This window comes from Trachymyrmex septentrionalis, unplaced genomic scaffold (genome assembly GCF_001594115.1).
Source record: "Trachymyrmex septentrionalis isolate Tsep2-gDNA-1 unplaced genomic scaffold, Tsep1.0 scaffold107, whole genome shotgun sequence".
In the NCBI taxonomy this organism is placed as follows: domain Eukaryota; kingdom Metazoa; phylum Arthropoda; class Insecta; order Hymenoptera; family Formicidae; genus Trachymyrmex; species Trachymyrmex septentrionalis.
Window position 1 is genome coordinate 1,640,381 of NW_017304196.1, and position 19,376 is coordinate 1,659,756.

The following is a 19,376-nucleotide window of genomic DNA, read 5'->3' on the forward strand; positions in this document are numbered from 1 at the left end:
CAAATATTTACGTTGTTGAATCTTGCCTTTGATCAATTAATCTATTATTAGTATTAAAAATTTTTCCGACGCTGCGTTATTATTACTTTCTTTTCAATGTTATTCAATAATTTGTTTGATGCATGGAAGTTTTTGGACAATATGTATCAATGGCGATGCGTTTATTGTGCAAAAGTTTCGCTTCCCGATGTTGCATTCCATATTCGTTACGGAATCCGGGACTACTCTGATATCTCTAATTTACGGATTTATTTATTACGGATATAGATCAAGAGGTTGCATGCGAGAGTTAGAATTACAGATGTTTACGTATCGAAGTGCTTTATGAGTTGGTAGATTCGTTCAGATCAGTACCGTAATTTATTCCACGTGAAAATAGCGAAGTGTGTTCTAATATCCAGCGAGATGTTAGTATAATGTAAAAGAGAGTTTTCTTAAAATAATATATCATCACCATAATCTCATTTCTTCTCGAAAATATTCCCAAGTATTTTTTAAGTATCCTCGAGCGATCCAAAATTTGAGTGCGAGCTTATATATTTATGGTGATCTCAGGCGTGTCGCAAAATGCATTACAACTCTTCCAGACTTACGAGAATTTTCAGAACGCCTTTTCAACCTCTTGAAAACTACCTTAAGTCTCAGTGCGATCTCGAAGATCTCAAGAGTTTCGAGAATATTTAGAACACTTTGCGTTTCCTCTCAAGAATCTTGAGTGTTCGCACAGTCAAAAGTCTACGAAAACATGCCGTATAGAAGCTTCGGTTTTCTTGGCTTGTAAGTATTAGAGAGAAAAAAAAAACGAAAAGCAATTAAAAAATTAATCGTACACCTCAAGTGATACGCGGATTAATCGCTCATCGTCGTGATTTAAAAAAAGAAATGTTTTTAAAATGATACCGAGACGAAAAGGTAGTCAACTCGACGCTAAAAGCTTCTATGCTTCGAAAGGCCTTGAGAAAGCGTTCAGATTTATCGAATTATGCGCTTGATGTTCTTTACCAAGTGTCAATTGCGCAGTCGTTAAGTGGGGTCTTCAAATTCCGTGACCTGAATGCATAAAATTTATTTTCTTAATGGAAAATGCATTTACGATACTGATGCGGAAACTCGCGGAATTTCAGTGCACGATGGTGTGTCTGGTATTTACAAAGATAATACATTTCGTTTGATTGCGATGAAATATTCATTTTGTTTGTAGTCATTTATTGTATTCACGACGATCACAGCTGAAAGAGTAAATATGAATCTAACATGTCGATATAAAAAAATATATAAAGCACATGTAATCAATACTCGTCTCGGTTGTGTCAATAATTCATTACGGTTAGTATGGATATCATTCGACGTCGCAAATCGGATTTAGGTTTTTCATTTTTCAAACGGTCGTAAGATAACATTGCAATTGAATTGGAATTACCCCGATTATTTTCTAACCAAGCTTCAACTCGTACGCTGTGTAAATTTTCTTGTTTACACAGAAAGAACGAGTTCATTGAGCATCTAAAAATTTAGTTAGATAAAAATCCGAAAATAATCTTATTGGATCATCAAAAGTTATGTAGAAATCTCAAGCAACGCTGAAAAAGATTTGACATTTTAGCAACCAGTTCTGAGCGTCCTACATCATTATTTGAATGACACAACGAAATTATTTTCAAATCTGTATCTAGCCAAATTTTTCGATTTCAGACTTCAGCAAAATTTGTCCGTGTATAATTCGTTCGTGTGATGCATTTGAGTCGCGATTAAATTCTAACAAAGGAAAGAGAAGAAGTAATCAGAAAAATCAGGACGCATCTCTTTAGATATCCGTAAGACGTTTTTTAATCGTTAGTATTATCTGGGATTAATCTGAGGAAAACGACAATCGAAGAGCCGGGGTGATTCATTAAGGAAAACGAGATCGCGAGTTGTCTCACCGAAGGAGATGAGGCCGCTGTTCAGCATAGACAACTTAATCTGACTGGGAATAGAGGCGAGACTCTGTCCGGGATTTAGATGACGCTTTCTGGGCGGTTTCTCCGGTGCTCGGGGCGCGCTTCTGCTCCTGTGATGATGATGATGCTTCCTGTGCGAGTGGGAATGCGAGTGAGAACCGGCGGCCGTCGAAGCCGCGCCTGTACGATCGGAACCGACGCTGCTCAAACCGAGAACACCGCCGCCGCCGGTCGACTGCGTTCGTAAGGACGACATGCTCTGTAAAATTGAAAAAAAGAAAGACAAAATTAATGATGATATAAACGTGGAATCTGCAGTTTTATAAAATATTAAATACGGCGTTTGCATAAAATAATTTATTTCTAATAAATTGTTTCTACTTTATCTAGCTTATATTTAAAAATTTCGAGTTCTTTGAGAGTTCTCTCTTTCCTCATAATGTTTTGAAACATCTAAGTCTGTAATGGTATAACAATATTATTTTCTTAAAAGAAAGAAAAAGATAGGGAGAGAGAGAGAGAGAAATTATATTCTCTAGTTCCTACGTACAGTTAAGTAAACGACTTTAAGACTAGACTTTATAGAATTTTAAAATATTTTGGAATTAATCCTTTCAAGATAAAAGCTTTTTAACAAAAAAAATTTTAAGGAAACCTTATTTTTTAAGGGTCGTTGTATTCGATTCTAGTGTTAAAATTCTAAAACTCAAATTGTAAATAAAATAATTTGAAACTTGGTTGTAGAAGTTCTTGATATAGCTAAGTTTCAATGTAATCTGAAAATGTCGAATTTCAAAAGGGTTGTAATCTCTGATGGAGAATCTCGATGTCACGGGGCTCATAGAGTTTGGAAGTCAGTTTGAAAATTAGTACTAACTGTTTGCATAACATGGATAAGCTTCAAATAAAGTAAAACTGGAAACTTGATGTTATTTTGCAATAACAAATATTCCCTAAAATTGAATTTTATAATGACCATATTATATTTTATTTTTATCTGCTATATATTTATGAATTTATTCTTTTAATTTTTCTATTTTTAATCTCAGATTCGAGGAAAATCTCAGAGGAAAGAGAGAGAGAGAGAGAGAGAGAGAGAGAGAGAGAGGAATAAAGCATTATTAAATTACCCCATAAGTCAACTTTCATAAAAATCGAACGTAGTTTTGCAAGATAAAAAGGGATGATACCAAATAAAAATCGCACGTTCACAAAAGATGACTATTTTAGATATTTTAAAAGAAAAATAATATATATATTGGAAACATTAGAAAATTTTGTCTACCATTTACTTTGGCTCATCACATACACTTTGTGAATAAATTCTGACAATTGGGATATTTTAGCATATTACATATTTTCGAATTAAATAAATTATAATAATACATTTAATTTCTTGATGGTGTCGTGAATCGACTAAGCCGCGATAATTTGTCATATGTTTTCCGCTCCTTTCACAGGAGAGGGCAAATATTGAAAAAGATGTCAAATATTAATCTTTCTTCAATATTTGCATTCGAACGACTTGTATGCCCAAGAGCCCAACGTTAAATGCCAGTCGACGCTGTTTGTGTCATACATGCTCACTATCCCCCGAAGGATTAACATTGTCCTCGCTGCGATCCATCGCGCCTTGGAGCACATGGAGTGTGTGCATGACGCTCGCGTTGTTGCAGCAATCGCGTTGTTACATCAATCCGCAAAAGCGATTCTCGTATTTCCCGAGGAATATATTTCCAGCGATGATAGCATGTCAGTGATAGGACTTGTTAAAGCTGCTGTACGAGATATAATTATACGTTTTCCGAGTATTTCGAACAGGCCCGTTATTCGTAACCATTTTCCAGAAGATTCATCTTTTCTCCGAGCAATCGTGGCTTTCCGCTAAATTTCACAGGTAAGCAGCAACGAGCATCTAAAACAAGCAACGTCTTGCTTTCTGAATGACTAGGTATGACTAGCGTTGCACGCAATGTGGCAGAGAATAGAGATGGCCAGTTAGGCCAGCTGGCAACGTGGCGCAGAAGATCGCATCGCATTTTCTTGCGTTTCCTTAACGCCTATATTTATCAGAACGCGTAATAAGTTAATAACCCCTTAACGATGCCTTCTCGATGTATCTCTCGATGGTCCAAAGCGACGTTAAGTGTCGTTTAGTTTATATCTGATAAAATTTAAAAGCTGATAATTAAATAGCGAATAATCGTAAGAGGAGAATATAGATATTTTCTTGCTAATGTGTGTAAAGCGGTTGACAACACTTGGGAAATGTAGTAATTTTTTTAAGCAAAATGTTAAAAGGTTCTTCTCTGATTATTATTTGTGGTGATCAAAAGTGACATCAATGAGTTTAAGTACCAGATCTTTAATTTTGATCTAACGACAAAGTTGCGAAGTCGGACTAAAATTGAACGGTGGAAAGTCACAAGAGGCTAAATATGTTTTTAATGTGGAAACTTTGAAATTACTTGGAAATTGTTGCGTGACTTACAAAGAGTGAAGTAGAAGTGGAAACGCACTTCGAAATGCGATTTGTTGCAAAAAAATAGTTTTATATTAAGAATTCCAAACTCTAGCATCAGACTGTCCTTAATTTGTCAAAATAATGCATGTGAAAATGTTAAAGTCGTATCGATTAATCACTTGACAAAATGACGGATCTCATTGTAGGGAAATGAAAAAAAGTAAATATTACGATATTCTGGGATCAATTGACTTTTTTCCGATACTCCCCTACACACATGATATAAATACAATTCAAATTAATGCTTTTTCATGACTACTTCAACAATGCATCAACGTTGTACGGGTCGCATTAATCAGAATGTATTTATACAGGTTATACATAGGAGAAAAAGTCGGTCGTGATACGTAATATTTAATTTTTCTCATCTTTTCACTGAGCTCAATTATTTTGCCAAATGGTTAATCAATGTCCACTGACATTAAAATTTTTACATACATTGTTTTTTAATTTAAATGTGTCTAAAGTTTTGGGATTTTTAATATGAGTACGAAGGACTATTTTTTTGTAAAAATCGCAGATCAAAATCGTCATTTCGAGTCCTTTACTTGTTAGAAAAGTTTGATCAAGATCAATTAATCCTTATAAGTGCAGTTTTGAATTTTTTTTAAACTGCAGTCATATTCAATTTATATTACAATACTTTTGAAGTTTGCTTTCAAAGTACGTTCATATTCTAACTACAGAATCTATAGACAAGATATTATTTCATCGCCTTCTTCCCTCATTGCATTTTCATTCAGTTTTCAAGCCCCGTCTATGTCTCTCTACTTTCCATTAGCAACGGCGTACTTTTAATCGCATTTGCATGCAGGAAAATCCGAGAAATAATGCCATTAAAAGCAGCGTAAGTTACTTTATTGACATAACTTTTTAGATTGAGTGTTGATAGAGCTTCGATTAATAAATTTAGTTTGTAACTACAGAGATACTACTTTTGTACAATTTTGCATCAAATATAACAAATTCATTTCTTTTACAAATGTAAATCGTAATATTGTATTTATATTACATGGACTTTCGTTTTGCACTTTTAATACGTGTACAATATTTATATTATATAGACTTTCGTTGTATACTAAATACCTGTGTAAAATCCATGGTGCAAGTAAAAATTTTTGTAGGAAATTTCTCTAAAAGAGTCTTCCGGATTCTTGTCTCGAATTTGTGAAACAATTCGCAGTACGTGGAATTTTTCAAAAAATGATCTCACAATTTCACGTACAATTAGTACAACGTGGAAACTATTTCTCTCTCAAGCACTAAATTTCTCTTATTCACTTTCTACTAGCATAGAATAGCTTGAATTACTCGAACTCGAAGCATACGCGCGTCTTTTGAGAGGACAATTTGCGGAGACTAAGTTTCTTGCGAAACCGTAATAAATCTTTCATGCAAATCGTTCGAAGTATTTTAATCTTTCAAAAGAGAACGTCAGCAGGGCTATCTTATCGACATATATATATATATATATATATATATATACGATTTTCATTCTCTTTCTTATCAATTAAATCGATAGTTTTTAAAGGCATGTAAATCAATAATATTAATTAAAAAATGCAATTTATAGAACTTATATATACGTTTCAAAAGTGCATATCTCATGAAGATAGTAGCATCCTTTAGATATAACTTTCACAGAAGTATTATTTATTGTACACTTGGCACCAGCCTCCGTCGTGTCTCCCGATTTATCGCAAGAAACTGAAGAAGTTGAGGACCAAGTTGGGAACAGTGTGGGGTTTCTTATAGAAATATATTTAAATAGCCCAACTAGGGCAGATTTTTTTGCGTTTCAAGCGGCTGCTGATTTCGTCGCGGCATAAATTTGTATTATCTATGTAGATTGTTATTAATTCGGCCAATTCCTCTGCGTACGATTTTTATTATTAAATTATTTTGCTGGCACTTGTAGAGTTTAATCCGTCACTGTCGCGTCCATTTCGAGCCTCGATAATGGATATTCCTAATGTAATGGTGCATATTTCAACAATACTGCGCTTTCGTGTATTCTCTTTAAGTTTCTATCGAATTAAACGTAATAAAATGCACCGCGGAGAAACGTCGTATCGACAGCGCCTAATTGCGCACAATTAAATAATGGCTGCTCAATCGGTCGAAAGTTGAAACTCGGTTCTGATGCACAACGCTTTTTATCAAATACGAATTGATGTTCGCGCAAAATGTAATTTATAAGAATAAAAGTTTTACGCTTGTATGCAATTTTTGCCCGATTTTGATATTAATTTTTAAATCTGGAAATATTTGAAGAATCATGATAGAACGAAAAATATTTTATTCATGTTACATATAAATATGTATATGATGGTTGCAAAATTACTATATGCATAGTTTATAGCTTCAATTAATGATTACAGTGTGTATTGCAATGGAACGGTCGACTGATTTGCTTAATCGACCAAAACTAGAAAGCCTTTTATTTCTCTGTATCTGAATTTCGCCATAACTGAATTAATTAATAATTAAGCAGACGGAATTATACGTGCTTGTGTGTGGAGCTCGTTCGGGGGGAAAAAGCTGACAATGTATTGTGTCGAGCTTTAATCTGGAAGTTGACACGGATTGACTCTGATTATTAATAATGTCAACTTAATTATTGATTTTTCCTCCCTGATTCTATTGATGCTCAAAGAATTTCATAAATTGAAATTGATGTTCGCGTTAATACGGTCGGGATAGAGTGAACTCAATCGCATTTGTTCCGCGTTTACAATGGCGGGCCATAAATTCGGACCTAAAAGTATGTACTTAATATTAGACAGACTGTCATTTCGGCAAAGAAAAGAGACGAAGAAAAGAAGGGGAAAGAAAGCAAGAGGGAGAAAAGTCGTAGTCTTTTCCTTTTATATCCGCTCACTGATATATATTGTTTTTGTCTACGCTCTACCGTTCTCCTCTTTAAAAACTTCCAACTTTATTTTATCGCCTGACGGGTTGGTCGGGGGGAATGACGGTGCAAAAATACTCGCAAAACACAGGACAGGAGGACGCTTCTTCTTCACCCAACAGTCACACGTTGGAGGAATCGTCATCGACTTTCGCAGCCGCGCTGTCGGAGTTACGCAACTCTGCTAAAGATCAGTTTCTTCCTATCGGCGCATTGTCCCGTAATTTATTGCTCCCGTTACGGTACGTGTTAGTTTATCCGTGCGTTAATTAAATTCAATTTGACGGTCTTGTGATTTAACTTCTCGCGCAAATGAATTATGCATGCACTGCATCATCGCATGTATTATTTTATCCTGGAAAAAAACTTCAGGAAAATATGAGGTGGTTTAATTACATTTTTAGATACTTTAATTTTTAATAAATATTATCAAGTTTATAAGATTTTATCAAATATCTGCTATAAATAAGTTTTAATTTTAAATTTAAAGAGATTTGTATTGTGAAAAGACATACTTTTTAATTTGAATCAAAAAAGATTTTGTAAAAGATTTCAATAAATCTACTGGTAATTTCGAACTTATTTTTGCGGGCTACATTCTGCGAGTTCCTCGGCTATCGTTCGAAATAGCGTTTCTTTTGTAAACCTAAATGAAAGCGAGGTTTTATTTGGCATTCGGGATTATAATTACTTCTATTTGCGCTTCACTTCTATTTACATTTGTGGACGTGCTCCGGCAAAACTTACGGTAGCTTCTACGGTTGTTTACCATTCTGAGAAAAAGAGTGAAAGGACCTGCTCCCGATCAACTCTCATTATAATTTTACTGCTGTTATAATTTCGCAACGTATTATGAAAGCACCAAGCGTGTCCACATTGGCATTTTCAAATAAAGTTTTACTTCTTTTGTATCATTTTTACACAACCTAATGGGAAACGAAATGTGAATGGTTTTACAGGACTGTTCCTACGGGAATAAATTTTTTGTTTTCTAAATAAAATATGTGCAGCTTAATTCCTCTTTAATTTTAAGACAGCAAGATACAAAACATTTTATTATATTTATGACAAGTTTTATAATCAGAAATATACATTTATTTACGTGTATATTTATTAGTTTTTTTTCTTTTATTTCTTTTTTACTACAACAATTATGCAATGTCCTTTATTTTGTTCCTATATTAGACGAAAATATAATTATTTATATGCAGAAATTTGAAAATATATACTAATATGACTAAATTAGAATCTCAAGGAAGATAATTTTACGTGGCGGAACAGGTATGAGAGGAGATATTTTAAGAATATATTGCAGTAAACAAAAGGCGACTCGTCCGAAATAATTCACAGCGCTTCCGTTGAAAATTTGTAGGTAATGGAAAGAATTTCATAATTTCATGAGAAAAGTTCTCAAGGTACCGCGTGGGCATCTGCGCTCGTGGCGGATATTTTTAAACGTTTTGTAAGCAGTCAACACGAGAGAGCCCTTGCCTCTTTCGAAGGACGGTTATTGACCACACCATCAGGCCATCTTGTTCCGAGGTTGTTATCGCCATTTCGTCGATATAAACCGTGCAAACCTATGGCGCCAATGTTATCAGTTCCATTCCGCAAAGCGATACCGCGGAACGATCGCGGCAATTTTAGCTTCGCACTTTGTAACAAATCACTTTGTTATTTTTGTAAGCGAGGTATAATCTTGAAATATCGTTAAAATACTGTATAAAAATTCTTAGAAAGACTCGAGTAAATTGATATTTGATTTGATAAAGTTCCAATTGGATATTATATAGCTATGTTATAATGTTTGAAGTTCAATTTTGTTTAGGAGCGTATGTGTGGGTCTCTATGTCTGCATGTGAGGGTTTAATGTGATACTAATTGAATGTGCAATTGAAGTTATCTCAAAATAACTTCAACAATCGCAATTTCTAGAAAAACGAGAAATTCTCATAAATTTAATTTTCAGTTTAAGTTTCTTCATGATGTTCCGATATCGCTGTATTGAAGTGATTCCAAAATCAATATGGAGTGCAGCAAACAAAACCCAGATGTTTGGCTCTTCGTCAAGTCGACGCACAGAGATGGAAATCATTTATTTGTTCTTATTTTGCGTCACGATAAAAAAAATCAAGGCAAAATAACCTTTTATTGATCACATACATATAAAAAATTAATTTTAATATCTTTTAACAAGTCTATACTTTAGCGAATATATAGAAGAAAATTATGAAAACTGTTGTCTCACAGAATTATATTCGCACATCCATGAAAAACTGATTCAATGAACAACTATCGTAAATTGTATTATATATTGTCGTCTATTCCCTGTGACAAGATCCTCGCATTAATTATATAGGAGATTAGATCCGTGTGAAATAAGTTAACTTTTAGGCTCAATGATAGATAGTTTTTGAGCTTATTCTTTAAAACTTTTAGAGTGAATTGCGTAGTGTGAATTACTTCGAAGAGTGAAATCTTACTCTTAAAGATTGAAAATTGAGTCACTCTTTTTCAAGGCTGGCTCAATTTTTTTTTAGAGTGAGATACCACTCCAAAGAATTTAGAGAGTAAAAACTCTTATGTCTGTATAATATTATTTAGTTTACCACCGTTACAAGCTACATTATATGTAAAAATTTCGTCATTTCATCGGAACTCAATTTACCATAAAATTAGTTCGGGATCTTTTTCGATGAAAATGGATGATTTGCTGACAAGATTTGAGATAGAATTATCTGGTAAATTTATTGATGAAATACTGAATTTTGGCGCGCGCTGCGGATGGTTACAGCAGTTAAATACAAGGGACGATAGACCGGTCGTGTAACTGGCTAATCCACTGGGGAGGCCGCTCAACAACTCTCCGCATCTACTAGCTTAAATCCATACGTTATACAACATATGCTTTTTGTATGATTTCATCAATCGCTTTAAATTATTTATTAGAAGTAAATTTATACGCGGACAAATCCGGTTTCGACAGAGAGTTCGATATTGAATTCCCAAGTGACTGTTTATATTTCAATAAGAGGAATAGTAGGTTTGAAGGGTCTCGAGTTTAAAAGCGTTCAGAGCTTCCATGCGCTAGCTAGCTCCAAGATCGAAGTCGGCTCTTTCGATGCACATGTTTTTAAATACATCTTTCCCGAAAGACGCTGCTCCCACATGAAAGTCGATGAGCTAACACTCGAGACTAGCAATCGCGTTCTCTGTTCTGAACGAAGGATTACAGCCGTATTGTCATTTAATGTCAAGCACGTTCGTCGTAGAACGTGATTGTACCTTTCTTTTTTTTTTTTTCTTTTATTTAATTCTAGAATACTGTCGCTGTTGATAGCATTTTTCAGAGCGCATTCGCGAACGTCTTGAAAATGCTCGCTGTTGCTGAGAAATACGATGAGACGCAATTATCCCGACTTTAATTATAACTTGATTGTCATCGTCGGGGAAATCAAAGGACGTGACTGACGTTAGTGTCTATCCTTTGAATCGCGAACGGAAGATGGAAGACGTGTCATGTGCACGCCTGTCTAAATTCATGTGAATGGAGTACGCTGTCGCCGCAAATGCCTCGTAAATTCTGTGAAACGTTTTCACGCGCTAATTAACAAAACGGATTGTCTCTTAGAAGACCCCCCCACAAGACGCATACCGTACATACTCCGGTAATTTATCACAGAACAATAACTGCGTAAACGTTTAAGCCGGAGAGTTACAGCCCTCTCAGGTTGGTCGCTCTTAACAGCCCGTCGTCGCTGAATAGTCGACAGATTTATGCATGCTTGTAGAAACGTGTACGAATTGTACGAGAGTGTACACATAATCGATAATCATTTGGAATTCGTAAGCCGTTTTCTGCACTACCGTATCTTCATTCCTAATTACTGGTAATACGAGGCGCGCATCGCTTACTTCGTATTCAAGCTCGCTACAAAAGAGAGCAGCTTGCAACGTTATGAATGAGATGTTACAAAGAAAATGCAAAGTCGTATACGTCAATTACGCAACACGTTATTATATAGATTTGTAACCTGTTTTATATGATTAATCACGACTATATGTTTACTTTACGTATACACGTTATGCGTCTCGTAAAGCAGATCGCGTATCTTAACAACTTCATAACTGCCATCGCGAGATGCGACGCCAAATTTTCCATCATCAAAATGTGCATCATTAAAGTAAAACGGCGACGTTTTTTGTTATTGCAGAATAAGTTTTAAAGCTTTGAATATGCAATTGCACAACTGCGCCGCAATGTAATGAAATGGATAAAGATAATAATTACCTAACAATGGCAAATCTTCAAATATATATATAATACATTAAATTATGTTGAATATTGTGCCAATAAATCCATTTAGGTATGAAATATATTTGTTTTTAGAATTAGAAAAATCTTAAGAAAAATTTAACTTATAAATCTTTGAAAACATTTTTAAATGCAATCTTTTTTTTTTTTTTTTTTTTAGCGTTATTATTATATAAGTTTATTTTTGAACGAACTTGGTAATATTTCTTTTTGCAATTTTATCTGTATTATATAATAAATTGTGCATCAAATGACAATACTTTGGAAATGTCCATATAATGTGATATAATCTGACACGTGTAACGTGTGATGGAGAGTAATTTAATATCATTCCGTTAATTATACAATTTACTATCATATATTTACGTGATATCATCAAGTTCAGACTATTATATAAGACAAATATTTATAACGCAGCATGAAAACATTTATAGAAGTGTGATTATAGTCCACAGAGGATAAAAATTACGACAGGGGAGAGAATTCTAGCCATTTATCTCAATATACACCGCGTGATTTTCTCTTTCCTATTAAGGACTCACACGATGACTGGATTAGCGGCGACAATATCGTGCATAAATCTTGATCCACCTCGCATAATTGCTCTTGAGGTCGTACATATCAGATTCCGCGGCCTAATGATTTAAATCGTGCATGAATCAGCGCGGACGCGTAGAATTCCGGCTGAAAATAATTCGCTCACGGTTTCGAATGGGACGAGAGAGGGGAAGGGGGAAAAAAATGTCAGAATGGGCGTGAAATTAATGCTCCGGCACACATATATCGGTATCTCTCACGGGAAACGAAAACCGGTGATAAATCCAGCATCCGTGAGATATAAGGCAGGTATAAATAAAGCGCGCGAAATAACTGGCATTTTTAACCCGTCGATCTCCCCCGCGCCACCGTCGGAAGAAGAAACCGGTCCTCTGTGAAAAATCGCGGGATACATCTCGAACGAATATATATGCCCGATCCTACTCGATCTACTTGCCCATATATCCGAACTATTTCTTCCTGTATATCGCAGCTCTCGCGATTCGATACTTGCCGGCAAACACAACCGCTGATGCGAGTAAATAAGACGATAAATTTACGACGGCGAATTCCTTTTCCGACCCCGATAAACATACTAGCCAATTGCCAGATACTCATTTATCGTCGGGATAAACCCTTCGGATGTTCGATTCCCTTAGAAAGTTCAGGTAGTTAATCATGTACATTTTTCACCGACGACAGATAATTTATGGCGCAATTATCCGATTTTTCATTACATCCTTTGTTAGTATAAGAATTAACACTATTCAAGCTGTCCTCAACGATGATTGATTACCGTGACAATTACTAACGACCGTTGTAAAATTTATCGAGTATTATATACCTAGTTACGTTTGCATTTAGATTTAGTGTCAATTTGTTTTTTTTATTATCTCCTTCCGCAGATTAGGGATCTCACTTTGAGATTATTTCACGCAGACACCAGGCAGTCGATTGTGTATCTTGAAACGAGATGAAAATTACAAAAATAAGCGAATTTATTAGAATATTTATAATTTTATTGATAAATTCCTAATAATATTGCTAACTTTTGTAATTTTCAAGATACACAATTGACCCCCAGACAAAGATTCGCAGCGGAATCGACAATCGATACGACACTTGACGTCTCGCGCATTTTTCTGCCTCAAGCACTCACATGAGATCTATTATTCTGATCTCTTCTGTTTCTGAATACTTAACTTGCTCATTTTTAAGGCAGTATGATTTAAATCGTTTTTGATATCGATTTTTAGACGAAAAAATGAAAATCTCTTAAAAGTCCAAGAGTGTAATTTAACAAATTGGTAATTAATACATTTTATAATTTTACATGTGGCTTCACGCTTTATTATAAATATCTTCTGTAAATTTATAGGTTCTTATATTATTATATAATTTGTCGTATATGTATATAAAAATTTTACGTAATATAATATTTATTGTGATAAAATATGGAATCTGAGAGTAACTTGAGATAAATTACGAGTCAAGCATTTCGCGTGTTACCCCAGGAAATACTGCTGACTCAGTGAGGTCCATTAGTCGCGAACATTTCAAATTTTCCGACATGCTTCGGCCACTCGTCGTTATTTTCACGAACTGTGCACTTATGGCACTTAAATCGTATACAGACGCAATAGAATGTATGCAAAGAGGGTCAGTATTTTCTGCAAACTGTAAATTTTATAACGGATTTCAAGAGTCAGAAATTCAAAGTCAACAAAAGGATGGTTAACTTTATTATATATATACACGACAATTTTTTATTAAAGTCCATTAAAAAATACGTAACTTTCTTTTTGCCAAGTTACCTCTTATTGCAATTACTTTGCAATTTTTAATATTGAATGACAAATTTTACATTGTAATTCTATTTTAAGTGCTTCTTAATGAAACGTCAGTTTCATATTCATTGAAAAATTATATATTGATCGAAGGAAAGCGCGCATGTTTTGATGCATTCGATATAACGGATATAACGAACGTTTGTGCATTCATAGTATGTGTATACGCGTATTATTTCTACCGAGAATTCGCGTGTGTCACTGACACGTGTGATTGCACTTTTCCGTACGTCAACGTTCGAGATTGATGCTGACGAGATTTAATGAAGACGATGTCTCACGAAGGCATAGAAACGCGATACTGCACTTTTCTATGCGTATTGACTGCAAAAAATATTGCGCTCTGCAATTAACATTTATTTTCGAAGTTTTGCTTCCTGCACTTTTTCGAACAAAAATTATAAAAATGCAATATCGCAAAGATTTGCATTATGCGATCACTAAGCTGCATAACAATCGATCGATCGACTGTTAATATAAACATCGTTTGAAGATTGAAATTTAGCTGTCTTTACGTTGATTGATTTTCATTCTCAAGTTGATAGAATGAGCCATGTAATTATGTAATACAAGAAAAATTGATGTATACAAATAGCTGAATGAGACTGAAGGTTTGAATTTTTTTGTTCATTTTTTCACGTCCACTGGATTAATTCATTTTTTTTTTGTGGGCAATGTCAATTATTCTCCCAAAAATTATACATTGTCAGAACCATATGGAAATCCTTCGGAAAGATATCCGAGCCGACTCAATAAACGTCAACGTGAGAGATCTTCGCGTCACGTGCCAGCGTTCGAAAGCGTTATAATTTCGAGTATAATTCTCTGCCGTCGCGATATATAGGTGTTCGAAGAGAACATAAAGGAATAAATTTCTACGATTTCGACACACAAGCCAAGAATAAATGATTTTATTTTATTTTATTTTTTTTAAATAATAAAACCTTCGTTGCAGCAAGCTTCATTGTTATGAAACGATCTTTTAACTTAACGTAGAAAATCGGACTATAAAAGATATGATGCGACACAGGCAAAGTATATGTAAAAGCCAATTAACAATAATTACTGTTTATCATGTTGCAAATAGAATTAGTTGAAATTATGCAATCTAGAATAAAACGGAGCGTCTCTAATGAAAGTAATTAATTAAGATCATCACGATGTCATCGAGCTTAAAAGAATTAATTACACCGGCATTCAATTAATTAACTTTTTAACCGAATCACAATTTATAAGTGACGAAAGGAGGTAAAGCTAACGATAGTCTACCAGTACCGAAACTCTCTTCGCGGTCCGATGTTTGATCATTTTTGCGATCAATTACTACTTCGGTTGACTTATCGAATAGAACGATGTTGACATTGCTTCAACTACCGCGTTATCTCTTCCATTCCTCCCTCAATTTTATTTTAATTAGAGAATTTGTAAAATTTTAATTAAGCCGGCGATTTTCCTGATGAAGGAAACGTGCGTGTGCTTTATATGCGAACGTCGAAATTCCGCTCGGCGCCATGCAGAGTCTCACGCTCTTACGAGCCGCCGTCTCGTCGACGTCGCCATGCAGTTACATCATCGAAAACAACGCGAAATCGTATAATATAGTATAGTATATTTCCCACACGCCAACGCGAGCGTAATAAATTATATCGTAGCAAAATTTATAACGTCGAGCTACGAGCTCGTCAGAGATTCGACTTCTCCGTTTTCAACGATAACGAATGCTGAGGTGCGAAAAATTATAAGAGAAGATGCAGATGTTTATGGAAATTTTTATCAAATTAAATTAACATTACCACATTTTAATTTTCAATTTAATAATATGCACAAAATTAACAACACATTTGTAAAATTATTTACATTACATTTACATTTACATAAATTAAAAATACATTTGTACTTGTACAAATATATTTATTTTGTTATTGTTATTAATTCACAAATTTATGACACACACACACACACACACACACACACACACACACACACACACACTGTAGTTATTTATCCCTGATAAACGCTTTTGCATTTTAAATATTTATATATTTTCTCGTTTTTCCATTATTTAAAATGTACATTTAAATAAACAGCTCCTAATAATTTTTCACATTCTATTTCTATAAATTTTACCGGAAAATATGCATGATTCGAACTTTCAGCGTGACATTTCGAGACAAATCCTGAAACTTAAGGAAATCAATTTTCTTCGTGAAAATTGCAACTCGTCGTTTCCAGTTTATTTCCAGCTTTATTGTTCGTATGGATGCACCTGGAGCGCTTTCAAAAGAAACATACATTTTCCGCGTCTTCTCGTTAAGAGTTAAACGTAGAAACGTGACTCCGCTGTAGCTACGGAGTTCCAACCAGTCACGTTCAACATTTCGTTGTTGTCATGCAACCGCGCATACCGCTCCGGCTCGTTACACCAGACCAAATAACCCTTCAACACTTGCTCGATCCTTCCTACTCCGTCTTCCGCTACATCCTAAATCCATCTACACGGTACACAACATCTATCATGACAGGTGATTGTAACGTACCATATGACGCGGCTGCTTCCAAGTTTGACGATCTATCGCAAGTCTTCCGCGATTCCGTGCAGTCCTTCCGAAATCCAATGGGTACCGAACGTTCTAAGACCACCGTACGCTGACTCTTCTTCGATCAGCAACGTGCACCGCCACTCTAGTGTCATCCAAGCAACAACCCCCGGGACCAAGATCGCGCGCCGTCTCTCGCTCTCCTCGATCCCGGATCGACCGATCCCAGTATTGGCGATCGATCGATCGCCGACCCACCTCGATCACCCCCGAGTCAACGACTGTTATGTGCTTGGTTTCCGGTTCTCTCTCTCTCTCTCTCCCTCTCCCTTTTGCGCGCACTGATCATTCACCCACCACCACCACCAGGCACGACACGACGCGACGGCGACGACGGGTGGCGACGACGACGACGACGGCGACGACGACGACGACGTGGACGATCGCGAGGTCGGTGGCGGACTGGCGCGGGGCAACGCGCGAGTCACCGTCAACGACGAGTCGAGTCGCTCTGATGAGGAGATCCTGGGGGGCCGTCAGGCTGGCTGGCGAGGAGGTGGCGGGACGCGAGGGTTGCTAATGGAGAAAGAGAGACAGAGAGAGAGAGCGAGAGAGCGAGAGAGCGAGAGAGAGAGAGAGAGAGAGAGAGAGAGAGAGAGAGAGAGCGGGAGAATGAGAGGTCGAGAGCGGCGGAGCGGACGTTCAAGAGGGGAGGAAGGGACGACGGCGTCGGCGTCGGTTCTTCGCCGAGGGCGTGGTCCTGGTGACGAGCGCGTTGTACCGGACTACAGAGCCAGAGACGGAGCGAGCGCTGGTCCAGATGCTGCTGATACTAGCTGGCGGTTGCTGCAGTTGCTGGTACCGGCGAGACCGGTTCGCGATGGTGCAATGACTCTGAAAAACCTGTCCGGGAAACGCTTGGAAATTTGGAGCTCCAATTTTTACAGTGAATCGATGTATAACTCAATTACATCATTGTTAAATTTATCGCGAAATTTATAACGAGAGATACATCCATGTAATGCATTTGCATAATTGAAACTCCTTTCTCTCTGGGACTTATAACTTTTATAAGGACAGTCTTCATATTTATGGCTTGAAAATAACCGAAAAAAAAAATCTTCTTTGTTGACGGTATTCTGATGGTTTTAATATATTTTGTCGGATAATATTTATAAGATTTCTTATTAAAAAATTACGAATCACACATAAAAGACAAAATGTACAGAAAGCTGTGTATGAGTAATAATTATCATCGGGAATATTACTTGTATCATGGACCGATTCATCTCTGATCAGCCTTGATTCAACATTATTTAATTTATATTATTTGTATTCAGTTACAAATTAAAGGTTTTAGAATAATGTCGATTAAAAAGACCGCGTGAAAAAGAAAACTGATGTCTTGGATTTTCGAAAAACCTCTCGTGTTTGAGGAAATCCATTTTATTCCGAATACGTTGTTATTATTCTTTCCGTCCCGGCAAGATTCTAGCGGCATAGGACGTGCATTCGTTATCATCGTTCTCTTTATCCGCTAAGGAAAACAGAAGCAGGAATGAAATATCATCGTTATTCTGCACTCTCTTTTTTCCGCGTTCTTGCAGGGAGAATATTCCGGCGCCTGCCGGTATTCCTCGCCCACCGGAAATTACCGAAACTCGCCACATCCGTCCCCGATGTTCGGGATTTTACGTTTTTGTCGTAAACAATGTTTCATTAGCGCAACGCGGTGGCTATCATTGGACTACAAACGACACGACGAGGACGCGTTCACCATTACTATTCGTTTTGAAGTCGTTACACGAGCTGCGGCGAATAGAAATTAATCAGAGTCGTTGGAAATCCTCGTTCGCCGTAGTTGTTTTACCGCTAGCGGATTACATGGTGCATGTTTCTCAAAAACAGAAAAAAAAAAAACAGTACTCCACAAATGATGCTGTTTCTCGCACGTGTATTACGTGAAAGATGGTCTCACGTTATCTTGTATATAAGATACCATAAATTTTCATATAAACGTGAATCCTACGAATATTTCAGTCTAATAAGCACAGTGATAATTATTATTATAATAATCATCATTAAAAGAAAATATTTATAAAAATTGCCAGAATTAATTTAAATGATTTAAAAGATAAAACGGATGTATTTATATATTATTAGTTAAAAATTTTACATACAGTACGCAGAAATAATTCAATTTTCTTGCAATTATATATTAAAATAATCCTATGAGATAGTTCCGATGATTTAAATTAAATAAAACGTATAATATTTTGATCGCCAATAGTAATCTGAACATTCTTTAAGCTTGCGACTGCGCAAGAATCGACTATAGTTCTTCCTAATTAGTACTTGGCATTTAGAGAGAAAAATCGTTCTATCTTATTAACGATATTGTTAGGTGTGGGAGAATCGATTTTCTGTCCATTGATTACTGCATCTGTATACCGTAAATCCGATTTCGCGTGTCGAGTATATCCTACGCGATCGATAGTCGTTGAAAGGCGATGCAGGAAATTGCGATCTTCTAATACAATTGTATTACGAATCTGAGTGTCGCAACGAAAATTAGCGCGCAATTAAACTTACAGTTTCGTTCTATTATTAGAGATGGCTCGTCCAAGTAAACCATTCGGTTCGATAATCTTCTGACGATGATTCGCATAATGCGAATGCCACTGTACGTAATAAATGGAATAATTTATGAATAAGATAATTTGTGTGTCGTCTCCTCGTTATGTATATATATATATATATATATA

At 35.9% G+C, this 19,376-nt stretch overlaps 1 protein-coding gene across 1 annotated transcript in view; it reads right to left on the reverse strand.

Moving 5' to 3' along the window:
* Positions 1-17,135, reverse strand: part of LOC108747074 (receptor-type tyrosine-protein phosphatase kappa) — a 63,024-nt gene extending 45,889 nt beyond the window's left edge. Inside the window, exons 1-2 of the mRNA XM_018484330.1 lie at positions 16,612-17,135; positions 1,923-2,199 (exon numbers count right to left, since the gene is read on the reverse strand). Of these exons, the coding sequence (XP_018339832.1) occupies positions 1,923-2,199; positions 16,612-16,614 (280 nt within the window). The 5' untranslated portion in view covers positions 16,615-17,135. The remainder of the gene's footprint in view (positions 1-1,922; positions 2,200-16,611) is intronic.
* Positions 17,136-19,376: the final 2,241 nt, after the last annotated feature.